The sequence below is a fragment of the Rousettus aegyptiacus genome, unplaced genomic scaffold (assembly GCF_014176215.1).
Source record: "Rousettus aegyptiacus isolate mRouAeg1 unplaced genomic scaffold, mRouAeg1.p scaffold_m13_p_5, whole genome shotgun sequence".
Taxonomy (NCBI): Eukaryota; Metazoa; Chordata; class Mammalia; order Chiroptera; family Pteropodidae; genus Rousettus; species Rousettus aegyptiacus.
In genome coordinates, this window is record NW_023416308.1 from 81,594,747 (window position 1) to 81,612,326 (window position 17,580).

A 17,580-nucleotide genomic window follows, 5' to 3' on the forward strand; every position below is an offset into this window, starting at 1 on the left:
CTGTCTGATCACAGAGAAAACTGGGGCAGGAGGCAGGCAAGGCAGTTTACTTGCAGATGAGGGGGATGGGCACGCGTGCATGTGCTTTGGCATGAGGTTTCATTAATGTCACAGCATGTCAACTGGAATGTGTCATTTGGTTTGGGGGCGAGAGGTGAGTGGATTTCTTGTTAGCTCTGCTGGTTGGGGTTCTGCTCTCTCTGTGATGACGGTCGCACCTGTGTTCCCTGGGCCTGGCTCATTTTCTTTGAAGCAATGACAGTTGCTGATAATCTTCTTAAGGGTAATTATGGTTCAGTTTATAATGATCATGGGTTAATCTCACATTCTGATTTAGAAGGGAGCCATTTCATTTGTAAAGTTTAACAATTGGAATAATCTTTGCCTTTTTTCCTATTACATCTAATTCCACTTCTGCCATTTTCTCTTCACTTATGTTCTTGAGGACTGTTAAATACCCCTAGTTAATGATCTTTTATGAGTTGAAGGTAGATCACTGAGAGGAGGGTCTGTGCTGGGTGGGAGCAATGTCTGCATGGTCCTGCAGCTGTTATCTGGTGTCTTCCTTACCAGGCCATGAACACCTGGAGAGCAGGGACCTCGTCTAGTGCTCAGCTGGGTGCCTAGCAGAACACAGCACAGACAAGATGCCACTTTGAATCAAAGGGGCATCCCTGGGTAGTTTTTAGGCCCTCTTAGCCTTCCTAGCCCCATGCCAGGTCTTCAGCACACCTGAGGGATACAGCACTCTCCCTTCACAGAGGGGCTTCCTGGAGTCTCTAGGTCACAGAACGAGGCTGGAAGGGCCCTTACAGGCCGTGGAGTCCTGTATGAATGCTCCTGTGCATCCTTGCGTACAGCCCTCCGTGAGATACTGGCTGTGGCCAGGAGAAAGGTCTCCCTGGGGGCGAACTCGAGCGTGTCTTTGGGACCTCCTCCTCTTGGTCACTATTAGGGTCCTCCCGTCATGTCCTTACCCTGCTTTCTGGGGAGCAGAATAACTACTGGTGAAGCAAGACTCCTGACTCCTGCTGTTCTGCCTCTGGGGTAGCCTCAGAGGTGCCCTGGGTACTACAGCCCACCGCTTCACCTGGTGACAGTGAAGAGGAGCAGAACTAGGTGAAAATCTCGCCACTCGTTCCCCAGGCTCCCTCAGGGTGTCGTCTTGTTGCTCTCTGCAGTTGAAGAAGCAGAGGAAACACAAGGTCAATAGAGGCAATTCAGGGACAGGGACCTGCGGATACCCTCAGGCTGGTCTCTGCCGTCTCCCAGCTCGGGTCCTGGAGCTGCAGGCAGTGTCCCAGGTGTCACCTGTCCAGCACCAAGCAGAGTGAGACTGTCCTGTCGCAGGTTTTGAGCCCTCCCCCATCCTCATGGGATGACTTTGACTCACTGACTACTCACCTCAAAGGTCTCTCTGTGAACGAAACCCCAAAGTCCTCCCTCAGGCTGATGACAAGCCCTGTCACCTCTATCTTGCCTGGGTGTTGAGACCCACTAAGACTTGGCCTTCTCCTGTTAAGTTTCCACTTGTGACACTCTGCTTAATTTCTGAAGCCTTCTGAATTCCTGCTGTCGGAGTGAACAGTTAGTGTCTCTTCTGCTTTGTCTTGTAAGTCTGCCGAGAAGCCTGCCTTGTCTTCAGGTCATCAGTAAACACGCTAACCAAGAGAAGCATCATACTAAAGACGTTCTTTGACTGTGGCGTGAGCCATTGTTGCAAAAACCTTTGAATAGTTGGACTAGCTTTCCGCTTACATTGCCTCCCCTTGCCCACAAGTTATCATCTCTGGTCTCTGCAGTTCCGTGTGGAAGCCTGGCTGTCCTGCGCTCCCATTTCTTCCACAGGCCAGAGCACATGTGCCCTGACTTGCTGGGAACTTGGGCTTGCTCCTAGTGGTCACTAACCCTCCCCACGTCCCCACCCCCAGCTGTTCAGTTAACCCCTTCCACAGTCTTACCTGGGTCTTATGTTGACTCACTGATCAGCAGACTATAATTTCTTCCCCTATCCGAACATAAGACAGCATCTGCATACTTCTGGCCTTTTAGTGACTCGCCTCTTTTTTGTTCTTTTGTTCTCTATGGTTCATGATTGCCTTTTGCATGGCCTGGGTCAGGTGCTTTAACAGAGTGAGGTGGGGGATTGAGTCTGGGGTATCTTCCCCAGCAGTTCTGAATTACCAGAGCGGGGAGGGTATCTGGCATTGGGCACAGAGTTGCAACCAGGCACCCTGGGTGGTTTTTCCTCCCCTGACAGCCTACTTTTCTGATTTCCTGGGTCCAGTAGGGGCAGCTTCCACCATAACTGAGGAGGAACAATGAGGGCAGGAAGGCGGAGGGCAAAGTGGGCATGGAAAGTGTGTCCGTCCATAGGTTGGCCCGGCCCCCGGGCTCTGGTCAGCTCAGGTGGATTAGCTGGAGCATGGAGGGTGGGTCTAAGAAGTGTGTGTGTGTGTGTTGGGGGCGGGGACCAGCATCTTAAATATGTTGGCTGTGTTTGGCTTTTTCAGCCCATGGGAGAGGTGCCCTTGTCCTCATTTGTTGTCGAGTGTGGTTCACTTACTCCTCAGATACCTGTTTGCTCCTCAGGGGAAGCAAGAGGGATGCGGAGGGGCTGTCTTCCTGGGAGGTAAAAGGGCCACCTTGTTGGTCCTGGGCAGAGTGGATGGATTGGTGGACACAGCAGACCAGGTTTTCTCTGACTCTCATGAGCCAGTGGCCGGTGCTTTCCTGGGCCTCTCTGGTCCAGCCCCCAGCAGGAGGTGATTGTAATGAAGAAGCCACCGGGATCCGCTGGAAGACCCATCCATCAGTGCCCTGTCTCCCGTCCGAGTCTCCTGGCGGGGCTGCAGCTGGCAGCCTGGGCTTGGCAGTGGTTCCATAATTGGAGCGCGAGTCATTAAAAAGCCATTACTGTCTCCTTTCATGGTTATCCTTTAAAGCTGCCTAGGACAGTGCCCATGAGAAAGAGGCAGGCTGGGCGTATTGGTGAGAAAGGAAGATGCCTAGGAAAGGTACTGGAGTGGGAGATGAGAAGGCAGGGCCATCTGGTGGCGGGTGGAGGTGGTGGTGGTGGAGGTGGGGGCGGTGGTGGGGGGTGGGTAGAGCGGCTGGGCCTGCTGAGGAGGTGAGAGGAGCTTCAGCCCTCTCCTTGGAGACAGCCGTCATTGTTGTCATTGTTCTCCACTACCCGCTGCTGTTTGCAGGAGATTCTTTGTTACTCACCAGGGATGGATGCTATGTGATCCAGACACATTGTTGTCAGGCAGAAACACGTACCCAGTACAAGCTTATCCCTGCTAGGTGACTGTGGTCCACCTCAGACCTTTGCGGCTCTCCTAGAAACACCGTGCTGTGCCAAGAGCCTGCTTCCCTCTATCGCGGTGCCCGCTCTTGGAGCTCCCTCGTTTAGGTGGATTCCTGTCGGCCTCCTGGGTGGTCTTGATCAGCCAGGCGTGCTCTTATTCACCAAGCACATGCTGGCGCCCCCAGCCCTGTGCCATCCTCCCGCTGCTCCACCGCGGTGGAGTGAGCTGGTGGACGGCTCTCTAGGCACTCCCAGGGCATCTGAGTTTCTGGAATTCCTTAGAAGCCTCATCCATTTCTCTCTGAAGGGTGGTGGTTAAGTCTGTTCTACCTATAATCTTAGCTGGGGACCAGCATTGTTAAAGCTTGCAGCTCTTTAACCCCCATAAGGGAATGCAGGTGGGGACAGAGGAAGAGGAAGTAATGTTTTCATGGAAAACAGCCTCCTTCCCCCGGCGTAACTTGTGTGAGAAGCCCATGGCAGTGGGGCAGTGGCCTGTGGCTGAAACCACCCCCTCCACGCCCCCAACCCCCTCCACCCCCCTGTGCACAGATAAGGACATTATGGGAACACTGGGCAGTGAGGCCACTGGCTGGAACCATCTCTTGTCAGTCAAGCATCAAGCAGCCGCTGTGACCCAGCAGTTCCAGAGATGACTTTGCTAATGTGAGCTTATGTCTCAGCTGGATGTCCCCTTTTCTAAATGAGCCATGCACTATGGAGACTATCTTTTTTCTTCTTAGCCAAGCCTGGTGCCAGGGATGACCCAGGTGACTGCCACTGGCCCTGTTCTCTAAAAGTGCAGGTGGCTTGCGTCATCCCCCAAAAGCCATGAAATGGCCTCTCCTGCTGGCACGGTACTGTCTTGCAGAGGTGACACAAGCTCCTGTGGCCAGGCTACCAGCAAGCACGTGACTGAGATTACAGGCTGCCCTGTGCGTGCCTAGGCACAGAGTTTGGCAAGGAGAACACAGTTAGATCTGAGGCCCCTTGGTCCTGTCAGCCAGGTGCCACACAGAGCCCAGGTTACAGTTTTCATCTGTATCCTGGAAATCTTGAATGAGTATGCACCGCTCACACAGTAGGCCGTGGTGGACAGTGGTGTTTGGGACCGGCCTTTCAAAGTCAGTATGTGAGCAGATGCTTTGCCCTTGTGTTATTCAGTCAGGCCATTGACTTCAGGTGGAAGAGTTGTAGCCTCCCAGACCTGGTAGAGCCCTCGGGCATCCTGCCCACTCCAGTACCTTCCCCTTTACTCAGAAGTCCCGCTGCCACTCTCCAGCCTATGGTGCATGCCTTCCGTGATGGGACACTTTGAGCAGCCCTGTTAGCTTGAGTTTTTAGGAGCTGGTTCCCTATTCTCTGGTTCTTGGGGAGTCCCAGTGCAGCTGTGTACTCTTAGGCAAGTGGGAAATTTTAGGAAGGCTGAGGTCTGACTTAGAAGCATGTGTGTCGGGTAGCGTTTTCTACTGTGCTCTGGCAGCTGAGGGTTTGGGGAACGAGGCTGTTCTGTTCACGGCCCCAGATCGCAGCTGGGGCTCCTCTGCGTGCAGAGCAGCCCATGAGAAGCAGGAAAGGCTTTCCCAGATGGCAAGCAGGAAAGATGGCTGCCACTTAGAAATATGCAGAATCCTTATCAGTTGTGTCCAGGCAGGTGGTGGTGGGTTGTCTGTGATCCGTGAACTTCCAGCCACTCTTGGCTGGGTCACTCAGCACACAGAGACGTAAGTAATTTAGATAAGCCGAAGGGACGTTTCAGGTCAGCGATTGCTCCAACTAGAAGGGCTACTACTGTTCTCTGGAGGAGGTGGAAATGGCTTCACCTTGTCCTTGGGGCGATTTGACCTCATTTTTTCCCTTCCGCTGTACTCGCCTGCACACAAGCATGCCCACTTCTTACGCAGGTGTTTGCATGCATGTATAGCTGGTATGTGCCTACCCAGGTAGATGCACTCACACGTTTGGACACCTCCCGGAGTGTGCATGTGCACGAGATACACTTGCAGCCTTACACACAAACCTCATGTACTCAGATATGTCTGTGCCAGTACCCACGCACAGGTCTGGGTTGGGGGCAGGCTCCAGCATAACTGAGGGTCCCTAGAGCTCAGGTCCCCAGGTTCCAACACCACCCCACTGTCCTGACCTTGGGTCTTATAGAATTTTGGGCCTAGGTTTCATACATATGTCTTGGATTAGAAAGAAAGCTAAGTAATTGGAGTTACCAGTTCCCTACTTGTTCTCTGCCTTCCTGGGAAGCCAGGCCAGTCTGTGTGAGATGACGCCGCCTGTCCCAAGACCTTGGGGACTCAAGGATTTGATGCCCTGGTGCTGCTTGGTACCATGTCTGTGGCCAGGGAAGGGCCCAGTGGCTGGTTGCTGGACCATACGTTGATGTGCTGTGCCCACTCTGCAGACATCCCTACCCCGTCCTAGTCCTGCTCAGAGGGGCTGGTTTGTCTCTTAGCCTCACTCTCCCAATCGAGGGGACCTTCAGCCTCATTGAACATTGTTAGCACCTCCACTCAGCCACCTAGAAAGCCAGGAGTTTGCTTTGAACAGATAGGGAGAGTTCTGCCCCAGAGGACCCAGCCTGCCTCCAGCAGGGATGGAAGGATGAGGGGAAGAGCTGCTGAGAGCTGAGAGGGAGCCGGAGGGAACAGTTCCCTGGTCTGAAGCCTGTCCTTGGGCTTGCTTGTTGCCCAGTGCTTCTTGACAAGTTCCGCTGGAACTCAGGCTCTGCTCATGGGCCCGAGGGGAAAGTGTCCCGTTCTCATTGGGGCCAGGCTGATTGGGGAGTCCTGGGGCTGGAGGGCTCCCAGGAGGAGGTAAGCTCCCAGAGTGGCAGAAATAAGGCTCGGGCCTTTCATCCCAGCTGGTTCCCAGGGAGTAGCTTCCCAGATAGTAGCCTTACCCTTCCTCCCTCTCCCATCCAGCAGCCATGATGGGAGGGGTGTAAAGAACACAGGTATGCTGGGTGGGCTCTAAGCTGTATCTTGGCACGTCATGGCAGGCCCTAAATACCCCTCTCTCTTTCCACAGTGTCTTAGATGATGAGGGCAGCAACCTGAGGCAGCAGAAGCTTGACCGGCAGGTGAGTAAAGCTGGGGCCAGGAAGAAGGGTGGTCAGCACACGCCATCCTTGCTAGAGTCTGGGCTGGCATCTCCAAGGGGAAAGCAAGAGGGCTGCGCCCTTCCTGGGGTGCTCCTGACTGGTGGGGAGAGGGGGCCAGGAGCAGCTTTCTCCTCTACCAGCTCAGTGTTAGCTCTGCCCAGGCCATGGGGCGTCTTCCAGGCAGGCATCTGGGGTGACTGCAGTTAGAGGGCTGAGTGTGCTGTGATCCTGCCGGGGTAGCTGCATTGGCTGAATTTTGCCTCCTTTTCTTGCAACCCAAGTCTTGGGGTACCAAGGACATGAACCCTTGGCCCCAAGTGGGTTCATTGTGACCTCTAGAAATGAGGTGAGGAAGCAAGGCTGTCTCTCCACTCCCAGTTTGGGAGCCCTCCCTGAGTGGAGGCTGTGGGCAGCCCTCTGCATCCTGCCCACCTCTGTGCCTGTCCGGTGCCTCCGTAGCGGGCTCTGCTGGAGCAGAAGCAGAAGAAGAAGCGCCAGGAGCCCCTGATGGTGCAGGCCAATGCCGATGGGCGGCCCCGAAGCCGGCGGGCCCGGCAGTCAGAGGAGCAGGCCCCGCTGGTGGAGTCCTACCTCAGCAGCAGTGGCAGCACCAGCTACCAAGGTACATGCTGCCTTTGGGACAGCCAGCCTGGGGAGGGCCCTGCGCGGTGGCTCCACACCCTTCAGGAACTTCTTGCTGACCTGGTGGTGAGGGGTCATCTGTCATGGTGTACCCAGGATGACTGGCTCCCAGCCCGGGCGGGCAGCTGAGTGGGGCGGGTGGAAGGCGGCTGAGACTTGAAGCCCTGGACTCCTGCATATGCCCAGGATGTTGGCTCCTGGGTCAGGTGCTGGGGCCAGAAACGGAAACTTTATGGACCTGGTTTCGGATCTGAAATTTTTTACTGAGAGCAGGAGGCAGCTGCCAGGTGCAGAACAGTCCATTCCTCATCAGTGTCCTGACTCCTGAGAGGAGTCCATCTTAACATCCCACACCAGCTAGTATCTCCTGCAACAGATACCTATTGCTTCCTGTCCCTGGGCTCCCTGCACCCTCAGTCTACCTGGCTTCCGACCTCAGGTCCCTGCACAGAGCCATGGTGTCCAGCAGCCTCCTGCACTCAGTCTTTGCACACCGTTTCTCAGAAGAGCTCACCTGGCAGGGGATTCTCTGCAGCTCCTCTTGGGAGTGCGGTGGTGGTGGTGGTGAGGTGGCTCCATCACCTCCCTGTGCTTGGGTTCAGAGTAGCCCAGGCCTGGCAGAGGGTTGGTCTCTCTGATCCCAAAGGAAGGACTCGGACTCAGTCCCCACTGCCCCCTGCTGGTGCAGGTAATCCTGGCGGCTTCTCTGTCAGCTGGTAGCTCTAAGACAGTGGCAAGCCTCTGGCTTTTGCAGTTGGAAGAATCTTAGCAACCGTGGTTCTCCCTTCCTGTGGCTTCCTCAGGACCTGCAGCCTCCAGCTACCTCGAGCTACTGGTAGTTGCCTCACCTCAGGGCTGACTGCGGGGCCCTCCCCACACCCCTGCCCCACAGCCTCACAGGCTCCACTAACCCAGCCCTTAGATCACTGGGTCCCCTTGTCTGTGCCTTGGAGGGCAAACCTAGTGCTCACTCCTGGCACAGCATACTGGACAGCTTGGTGCCCTGTGTGCGCCCTCATCCCACTGAGGAAGCCCATTCATGTCATAATAATAAAGGCTGTCTGAGGGCTTTTGCCAGAGGCTAGGCACGGTGCTAGGTCTTCTGCCTGTGTTATCTCATTTCTCACAATAACTCATCCCCACATGATCGATAAGTAGATGGGCTTTGAAGAGGTCACCAACTTGCCCACCAGAGCGAGGCTTTGCACCCAGGCCTGTCGGACTCCACATGGCCTTTCCACCCTGTTACGTCACCTCCCTGATGGGAAGCTCCATCATAGTAGTTCTCCTGTGTGGGCTTCAGTTTGGCATCCAGGGCCAGAGTGGGTATGTCTGTACTCTACCTGAGAGGGCCCTTCAGAGGAGGGGGAGAGGGGCTTCGGCCCAGCACTGCTGTCTTGGACACACAGCCCTAACTGCTCCATTGCAGAACCGGCCCCTGGCCCCACCCTTTCCTGGCCGCCTCCTCCTCACACTTCCCCTGTGAGCACCATCCCAAGCATGGTGGTGGTGACCTGCAGAGAAGGCACCGGCCGTTGTGGGTCCTGTGGAGCCTGGTCTGCCCTGTGGGCATCAGAAGCCAACATCTTGAGACTTTGAGAGAGTCCTTCAAGTCCCTTGTGTGTAGTCATTTGGGCAGGTGTTTCTTGAGCATTGAACTGTGCCAGGCTTGCAGAAATGACCAATGTCTGAAGACAGTTTCTGATCATGCCACTAGTGGTCATCTGCTCACTTGCGACAATGAGCAAATCACACTCTGTGGTCTGTTTCCTCCCCAGTAAGTGAGGAAAACTCTTTGTCTTGGGGCTTTGAACAGTGAAGCAGCCATGGTATTCCAAGGCCCAGTCAGCTGCATGCTAGTCCCTGCTGAGACTCCAGAGCAGGCTGGGCCGTGCTGCTTCCCTGGGGACGCCGTCTCACCCAGCCCTGAGGAGGCTGCTGCGCAGGTGGCTGGCTGACCTGGGGTTGGTGTTACCCAGAGCACCCCTACCCCACCTGCAGCATTAGCTGCCGCCTCCTCTGCCGGCCCTTGGTGTTACATACAAGGGGCTCATTCTCAGAGGAGGGTAAGGGAGTTTGACAAAAACCAGAATTTATGGTTTATCCTGGTAAAGTTTTTGACCTTACTGGCCATGCTCATTCATTTTATATATACACACACACACACATATGTGCACGTGAGTGTGTGTATATATATATACACACATATACACATATATGTATATATACACATACACATATATGTATATGTATATATGTGTGTGTATATATATATTCATTCATCTAGTTCTTAAATATTTACTGAGGGCCTACTTTGTGTCAACTTCTGGATTAGAGGTTGGGGGTCCAGGGTGAGCACAAACAGGTATAATCAGTCACTTTCTCTCGTGGACCTTATGGTCTAAGAGAGGAGTGTGTTAAACAGATTGTCACAGGTGTGCTTTGCAGAAAGAAGCCAGGCGCTGTGCATGAACGGCGGAGCGTCCGCTCCCAGATGGGGGTCAGAGAAGGCTGCCTTGAGGAGCTGCAATCTGCAGAACGAGTGGGAGTTAGTGGGACGGCGTGGCAGTCATGAGGGCAGGCCAGGCAGTGGGACAGCTGGAACGAGGCCCCTGTGGGAGTCTAGTGCATACAAGGCACTGAAAGAGCATGATGTGGCTGGGACTTGGGGGCAGGGGGAGGGGGGCAACAGGAGGTGAGGAGAGTGCAGTTAAGCCAAGGGGAAGGAGATGGAGGAGCCAGACTTGCAGGAGAACGTTGGCCTTAAGAGCAATGAGAAACCATTCCGAGACTTTGAGCAGAATGGGATTCTGGCGTAGAAAATTCAGAGGCCATCCAGCTATGACCCTTCCAAGATCTCTCGTTACTGTGTGCAGTTGCTCATGTCCTAGAATGACTCTTTTGCCTTGTGGTGCTCTGGCACCGCAGGCTCCTCTGGGCTTGTCCAGTAAGGGCCAGTGCAGGCTCCCTGGAGTGCTTGCCCGAGTTGTGGTCTCTTCCCAGAGATACAGCTTTTTCTGTCTTCATCACCATCTTTGATGGCCTGCGTTTTCCCAGACACTCTCCCTTCCCCTGCCCAGGCTCATCTGGTTTGCTGGCCCAGAACTTGGACCGCTCTGCTTCTTGGGTGATCATGACATAGGCCAAGCTTTAGACTTAATCACGTTGGGCTAAGGGTGCTGCCTCCTTCCAGATCGACCTGCCCTGGGCACCTTTGTCTGGTAGAGCTGGGTGGTGCAGAGGCCCTGGTGGAGCTTGGGTGCTGGTGGGGGGCCTGGCAAATATGCTGGGAAGTGTGTCCTTGTGGAGCTCTGGTCTCACCTAGCGCCCATCTCTCTCTCTCCCCTTCCCTTACTTGGCTCTGCTGAGCAGTTCAAGAGGCCGACTCACTTGCCAGTGTGCCGCTAGGAGCTGCCCACCCGACAGCACCAGCCTCAGCCAAGAGAACGAAGGCGGCAGCTGCAGCAGGGGGCCAGGGTGGGGCCTCTAAGAAGGAGAAGAAAGGAAAGCACAAAGGTTGGCTCACGTTCCCTACAGCCTTCCTCAGGAGGCCTGGCCCCTACTGTGGTGTTGGGGGAGGCTTGGAGGTCAGGGATAGGGTGGGAGGCCTCGGTGAGGGAACCAAATGGCACTCAGGGCGCAGGCCTACCTCATGGCCCCCCTGGGCTGGCCTACAGGTGTGGGCAGGCCTTCCATACTGCCAGGAAGTAAAGTCCAGCTCAGCTGTGGCCCAGGAAGCCCCTTTCCATGCTGAGCCTGAGCACCCTCTGCCCCCATCCTCACCCAGGATACTCCTTCCCGTGGGGCACACCGCCTCCCAGGCAGCCTGACCCATCCTTGTGCAGCCTCCCCGTCATCACGTGGCCTTTGGAGATTCTAGTCCTAATTCCACCCTCGGGACCCACAGACCAGTCTATTTCCTCTGCTTCGCTCTCCCCAGAAAAAAACCGCCTGAGATCAAGGACAGTTATAGTGGCCCTGGCCCCAAGTCCTGTTTCTCCTGGCTAGACACCCTGTTTCCTCAACCTTGTGCCTGGGCAGTGACCTCCAGGCCTCTAGTCATGGTCGGATAGTGGAGTGTCAGGGTCCATAGGTTTCTGGCACTGCACTGCATTTGGACATAGCCCAACCAGGCAGGGTGGCTGCCACCTGTGTGGCCCAGGCCTTGCTTCTGTTACTGGAGGTGTAACTTGGGTGTGGGAGGGTTGACGTGGGGTGGGAGAGCCTCCACTTGGGAAGGCGAGTGTATGCCAGCCTCAGTCTTTTTCAAGGGGCCCCATATGTTTTTAATGATGTGTGTGTTTACTGTGTGTTTGTAGGTGAGAGAGAGCGCATGAGAGAGAGATAGAGATGACCTTGGCTATGGTCTGGGTGGATCCTTGTACTCCATCTCGTTTTTCACTGTGCAGTTGGCTTCGGAGATGGCTGCCACTTGCTGCCATCTGCCTAGGGATGTGAAGCATTTCAAACCAACCCTCGGCAGCTAATTTGGGGCAAGAGCAGAGGAAACAAAGCCCATGTTCCCTCATAGCTTACCCATCATTAAGAGGCTGGCAGCAATCATTAGTTTTTTAAAAGTCAGTCTTGTAAATGAAGTTTTGCAGAGGGTCCACCCCCTCATCCCTCACCCACTTCATGGACATCTGAGGATCCAGCGTCCCTCCCCCTCCCAACCCCCTTCGGGACTCAGGACTATCCGTGGCCTGCAGGCACCAGCGGGCCAGCAGCTCTGGCAGAAGACAAGTCTGAGGCCGGAGGCCCAGTGCAGATCCTGACTGTGGGCCAGTCGGACCACGCCCAGGACGCAGGGGAGACGGCAGCTGGTGGGGGCCCACGGCCCAGCGGGCAGGACCTCCGTGCCACGATGCAGAGGAAGGGTGAGCCCCGTGGGGGTCTAGCGACACCCCCAAAGCTCCATCCCAGGTTCTCAGATGCACCCTTCTTGGGGAGCAAGGCCCTCCTGTGTCTGTTCCAGCCCCTCCCAGGCCCTAGTGGGGGGGCATACTCGGAGACCAATGAGAAACTTGGGCAGGGGCCTCTGATAAGGCAACTTAAGGGAAAGAAGTGTGAACTAGGGTAAGTAGCCAGCCCACAGCCCAGCCCTGTTCCCCACCCGTATCACCTGCCCCTGAGGGAGGCCCAGGCTTGGGGACAGATTTCTTTTCCCATTGGCTCCTTTGAAAACTCCCTTTGTAAAACGTTCCCTGTCCATTAAGCTTGGGGTTGCAGGGCCAGGATGCTGAGCAGCAAGGCAGATCCTCCCAGGAAACCTGCTGCCCAGATAGTTTCCCCACCAGGCGCCCTGCCCCAGGGAGCCCCTGCCACTGGGTGGCAGAGGGAAGCCCTGCAGTGCCACACATTCTGGGGGATCAGATCAGGGACAGCTTCCTGGAGAGAGGGCTATTGGGGCAACTTGAGGCTGGGAATGGCATTCCAGGTGGGGAAAAGCACACAGAGGGCCGAGGGCAGGCCAGGGAGAGGAGTTGTTGGGCCCGGTACTTCAGGCACAGGAAGCTGCCTTTCCCGGGCAGCTTCCATGGCCTGTGGCCTGAGGCCAGAAATGGAGGCTCCTGGCACAAGGTCAGCTCAACTCAGGCCTCGCTGCACAGGAGATGAGCACTGAGACTGCTGGAGAGGAGGGGCTCTGCTGGAGGGACTGAGCTGAAGCTGGGGGAGGGGCGTGCGCACCGCTAGCATCGTGACCAGTCCCAGCATGCACCCGAGTGCCCTGTGTATATCCGGATGTATGTGTGGGAGTGTGCGTGAATGCATGTGTGCACAGATGGCTCTGTGCTTGTGTGCGTGCAGGTATGGGTGACTCGGTGCCTGTGAACAGGTGTCTGGGTGTGTCTCTGTGACCACTCATCCCTTCTTGCTCCTCTGCCTGGCCCAGGCATCTCCAGCAGCATGAGCTTTGATGAAGAAGAGGATGATGAGGACGAGAACAGCTCTAGCTCCTCCCAGTTAAACAGCAACACCCGTCCCAGCTCCGCAACTAGCAGGAAGTCCATCAGGGTGAGTGAGCCGCTTTTATGCCTGGCAAGAGGGTGGGCGTCAGCGTTCCGAGGGCTGGTCATCCAGGTTGGAGGGGAGTTGAGTGTGGAGAGATGCTGGCGAGCGGCTTTCCTGGGCCACAGGCTGGGCCCAGGTGCCTGTCAAGAGTTCTGGCCTAGGCTCTTCTGTCCTCCTGCTCTGCTTCTTGTTTTCTTCAGCCAGGCCAGGAGGGTGTGGGGAGCAGGAGTCGGGCAGGATGACCTCTGAGAACCTGCCCATATTCTCCATTTCCACTCCCAGGGACTACTTAGGTGAGGGAAGGGGTAGGAAGCTAGTTGCCAGGCGGGCCAGGCCCATATCCAGGAACCCCGCCCTGTCTTTCACCACCACATCAGGGGGCAGTTCTGGATTCCAGTTTCAGCTGGTCATTGTCCCCAGGGCTCAGGCTCCTGTTCTGTCCCCGGTAGGAGGCAGCCTCAGCCCCCAGCCCAACAGCCCCTGAGCCTGCAGTGGATGTTGAGGTCCAGGATCTTGAGGAGTTCGCACTGAGGCCAGCCCCCCAGGGTATCACCATCAAGTGCCGCATCACACGGGACAAGAAGGGGATGGACCGGGGGATGTACCCCACCTACTTCCTACACCTGGATCGCGAGGATGGGAAGAAGGTGAGGTTGGCCTGGACGTGCACTTGCACCTGGGCAGGCTTGAGGTCCTGGGGCTGGAATGTGACTGAAAGCCTCAGATCCAACACTGGCCTTTCAGTTCCCCCAGAGACAGAAGCCCCCGTGCCTGGTCAGTGCATGCCTCCGCGTTAGCCGTGTGTACACACACACACACTGTTCTGGAGCTGAAGCAAGGGAGAGTCACTCATGTGGGTGCAGGTGTGAGTGGCACCCACGATTGTGTGTGGACCAGAAACCAAGCCTGAAACGTGACCTTACTCTGCTCCCTAAGGTGTTCCTCCTGGCGGGAAGGAAGAGAAAGAAGAGTAAAACTTCCAATTACCTCATCTCTGTAGACCCAACAGACTTGTCTCGAGGAGGGGACAGCTACATCGGGAAACTGCGGTACCAGCACTCCCCCAGGAAGGGCGGGCAGGCTCTCTGGAAGGCATCCCTTGTCTCTGAAGGACATCCAGGGCCAGGGGTTAGATCCTCTCTCAGGATTCTCTCTGTCCACCAGGTCCAACTGCAGGCTTAGGTCTGTGCCAGCCTAGAACCAGACTTGGAGATGGGCCTTTTATACCCCACCCTAAGCTGATCCCAGTCAGGTGGAGCACAGGCCCACCGGCAGGGACGGATCAGACCCTAGGATGTCACTGATGATAGAGGCCACCATGGAGGAGCCGCCATGGCGCCATGGTCAGTGCCAAAGGGTAGGGCTGCGAGTGAGGCCTTGAGGGAAGGGAGCGCAACCTTGGGGTGGGGGGAAGGCCATGAGCTAGCCTTGGTGTGAGGAGGGTTTGCTGAGGAATAGAGTACCAGATTTGAGGAGCGTGAGTCAAGCTTAGAGGTAAGGAGCCAAAGCTGGAGAAGGGGCTGGGCCAGGGCTGAGGCTACAGAGGACAGAGATCCATCTCATCCAGTCTCTGTGGAGTGCTGAGTCCCCTCCACAGTCTTGCCAGATACTATTCTGTTTGCTAACCTCCCATGAGACAAGCACTCTTGTTTCTCCAGGGAAACTTTCTGTAGGACCCAGATTTACCTCCCCCAATTTCCCTCACTGAACTGAGATGCTCTTTGATTCAACTCAGAGCAAGTCCAGACCTTTTGCCCTCAAAGATGGGGATTCAGTGAGCAGTAGGCCTCCAGGTCTACTTCTGGCCTAGCCCAGGATGCTTTGCAGGCTCCTCATAGGACAGACTCTTTTGAGGTGTTTGCTACTCTGGGCCAGAGGGTACATGACCCTATCTATACTGAGTGTGCCTGTCCTTCAGGTCCAACCTCATGGGCACTAAGTTCACCATTTATGACAATGGAGTCAACCCTCAGAAGGCATCATCCTCTACTTTGGAAAGTGGAACTTTGCGTCAGGAGCTGGCAGCTGTGTGCTACGTGAGTCCTGGGTTCCTGGGTCTCTGGCCTCCAAGTTAGACATGACACGCAGGACTTGTCTGATCCGTGGGCCAGCCCATCTCTCTTTGTGGGTCAGTAAGGCTGTGCAGAGGTAGGCTGCTCTCTCTGGCGTGGCTCCTGTCCCAGGCCGTCTCTCTTCAGAGCTCAGACCACAGTTGGCCATTTGCCTTAAAGAGCTCTGGGAACCGGGCCTGGCTCTATGCAGCCCAGCCCAGGAGCCTCCTGAAAAGGAGGCGGCAGGAGGGCTGGGTTGTTTTCAGTGTATCCCTTCAGCCTTCTCTCCAGCATCCTGCATGGACTACAAGGTCCTTTGCATAATCATCTCACTGAAAGCTCAGACTAAAGCTCTATCCTGTTATCTTTATCATGTAGATGAGGAAACTAAAGCATAGAGGTTGGGTCACTTGCAGATGTCCCACAGCTCATAAAAGACCGAACTGGAATATAAGTACAGGGGATTTCACTGCATTTAAAAATGAGGGATTGGTAGGTACCCCCATCAATCTGGGCACGGGCACTTCACAGAGGCGCATTGGAAATCCATAGCTATTTAGTATGATCCTATGGCGCCACCTGCTGGTCAACTTTGGGGAGGCATCCCAAATCTCTTCAGATAACTGAGCTTCAGCTATGTTCCAGGTACTGTTTAGAGGCACTGAAGATATAGTAATGAACAGAAGAGACATAAATTTATACTCTTACGGGACGTCAACCCTTAGTGGGGAAGACAAGCTGTAAAACAGAAAAATAAGCAAAATAAATATGTGCCTGATAAGTGCTAAGAAGAAAAAAATAAAGCAGGGAGGAGGAATATGAAGTGTCCAGGTGTGTGTGAGCTTTTAGGAAGGAGGGCAGGAGGGTACCACTCTCACTGAGGTAGCACTTGGGTGAAGCCGAGAAAGAAGTGAATGATGGCTGGTGTGGAGGGAGAATAGTCAGGGGGAGCAGAATGAGTGATGAAGAGGGGGAGGTAATGGGCCCATATCATACGAGGCCTTGCGGGTTGAGGTAAGACCTTCAGCTTTTACTCTGCGTGAACTAGGGAGAAAAGGATCTGACTTCACCACTCCCTGCTGTGTGGAGAAGAGATGACAGGGAGGAGGGGGAGAGGGCCAAGAATGGAAACAGGGAATCCACATTAAGTCTATTGCTGTAATGTGTGAGGGATGGTGATGGTGAAACGTGATTGGATTCTGGATCTAATTTGAAGGTAGAACTGATAGCATGTGCTGATGAGTGAGAAAGTAGGGTGTACGAGAAAGTGTGACCCTACGTGGTTTGCCTGAGCAAAGGAAGAACTGAGTTGCTGTTAACTGAAGCGAGGACAATTGTGAAAGGAGGTAGTTTGGGCGGGATTCAGGAGCTAACTTTTAGAAACATGTTAAGTTTAGAGATGCCTATTAGACATTCTAGTAGAGATGCTGAGAACTAGCTCATAATCTATTCCCTTTTTCCCAGTCTCTGTAGTAGTAAGTGGCCTTGGATGGCCACTGTTGAGTTCTCTCTTTATTTCTCAGGAGACAAACGTCTTAGGTTTTAAGGGGCCACGGAAGATGAGTGTGATTGTTCCAGGCATGAACATGGTTCACGAGAGAGTCTCTATCCGGCCCCGCAATGTGAGTCTCTGCCCCACCCCAGTCCTTCCCCATCATCCCAACCTCTGCATGAGCTTCTGAGGGCAGATCTCCAGCTGGCATGCCTGCGTGTAGGAGGCTCAGTGTGAGAAACCATAGGGGTCTAGGAAAATCTAAGGACTCCCACCTCTGGGGCAGCTCCCTCTTTGGGGGTGGTCATAGTACCAAGGCCTGGGCATGGCTCAGGTGAGGCTGCTTTCCCAGGAGCATGAGACGCTGCTTGCACGCTGGCAGAATAAGAACACAGAGAGTATCATTGAGCTGCAAAACAAGACACCTGTCTGGAATGACGACACGCAGTCCTACGTACTCAACTTCCATGGGCGTGTCACACAGGCCTCTGTGAAGAACTTCCAGATCATCCATGGCAATGACCGTGAGTGTTCCTGCATTTACTCATTACTGTCCACATGAAAATCGGGCCGTTAGCTCAGAGTTTGGCTCCCCTAGCCCTGCCCACGTAGGCCAGAGATTAAAGGCATGGGTTATGTGGCTTAGATTAGATGTAAAGAACTTTCTAACCATAACTATGGCCTTGGAAGAAACCTCTTTGGAGCCCTGACCCTAGATAGTGTGCACTCAGCAGAGCTTCAGGGATACCCTGTGAATGGACTACTTCCCTTTCTCCTGGTGTTTGCACGCATCTTTCTCTTTTGCCTTCTGCTCTTCCTTCCTGCCCTCCTCTCAAATGGTGTTTTACCTCCTTTGGGATGACCTTGGTGTTGCTGCTTCTCCCTTTCTCTTCCTTGTTGGGTGTTGGGTGTCCGTGCTTCCCCATCTCCGCCATCCTTACTCTGTCTCTGTGTCTGT

At 54.8% G+C, this 17,580-nt stretch overlaps 1 protein-coding gene across 4 annotated transcripts in view; it reads left to right on the forward strand.

Moving 5' to 3' along the window:
* Nucleotides 1–17,580, forward strand: part of TUB (TUB bipartite transcription factor) — a 76,333-nt gene that overhangs the window by 54,198 nt on the left and 4,555 nt on the right. For 3 of the 4 annotated variants that reach the window (XM_016147399.2, XM_016147402.2, XM_016147400.2), the window contains exons 2-11: nt 6,353–6,404; nt 6,885–7,047; nt 10,440–10,583; nt 11,777–11,944; nt 12,961–13,082; nt 13,529–13,726; nt 14,016–14,128; nt 14,998–15,115; nt 16,654–16,752; nt 16,975–17,146. In XM_016147399.2, coding sequence (XP_016002885.2) covers nt 6,353–6,404; nt 6,885–7,047; nt 10,440–10,583; nt 11,777–11,944; nt 12,961–13,082; nt 13,529–13,726; nt 14,016–14,128; nt 14,998–15,115; nt 16,654–16,752; nt 16,975–17,146 — 1,349 coding nt within the window. The remainder of the gene's footprint in view (nt 1–6,352; nt 6,405–6,884; nt 7,048–10,439; nt 10,584–11,776; nt 11,945–12,960; nt 13,083–13,528; nt 13,727–14,015; nt 14,129–14,997; nt 15,116–16,653; nt 16,753–16,974; nt 17,147–17,580) is intronic. The other variant, XM_016147403.2, reaches the window with a different exon arrangement.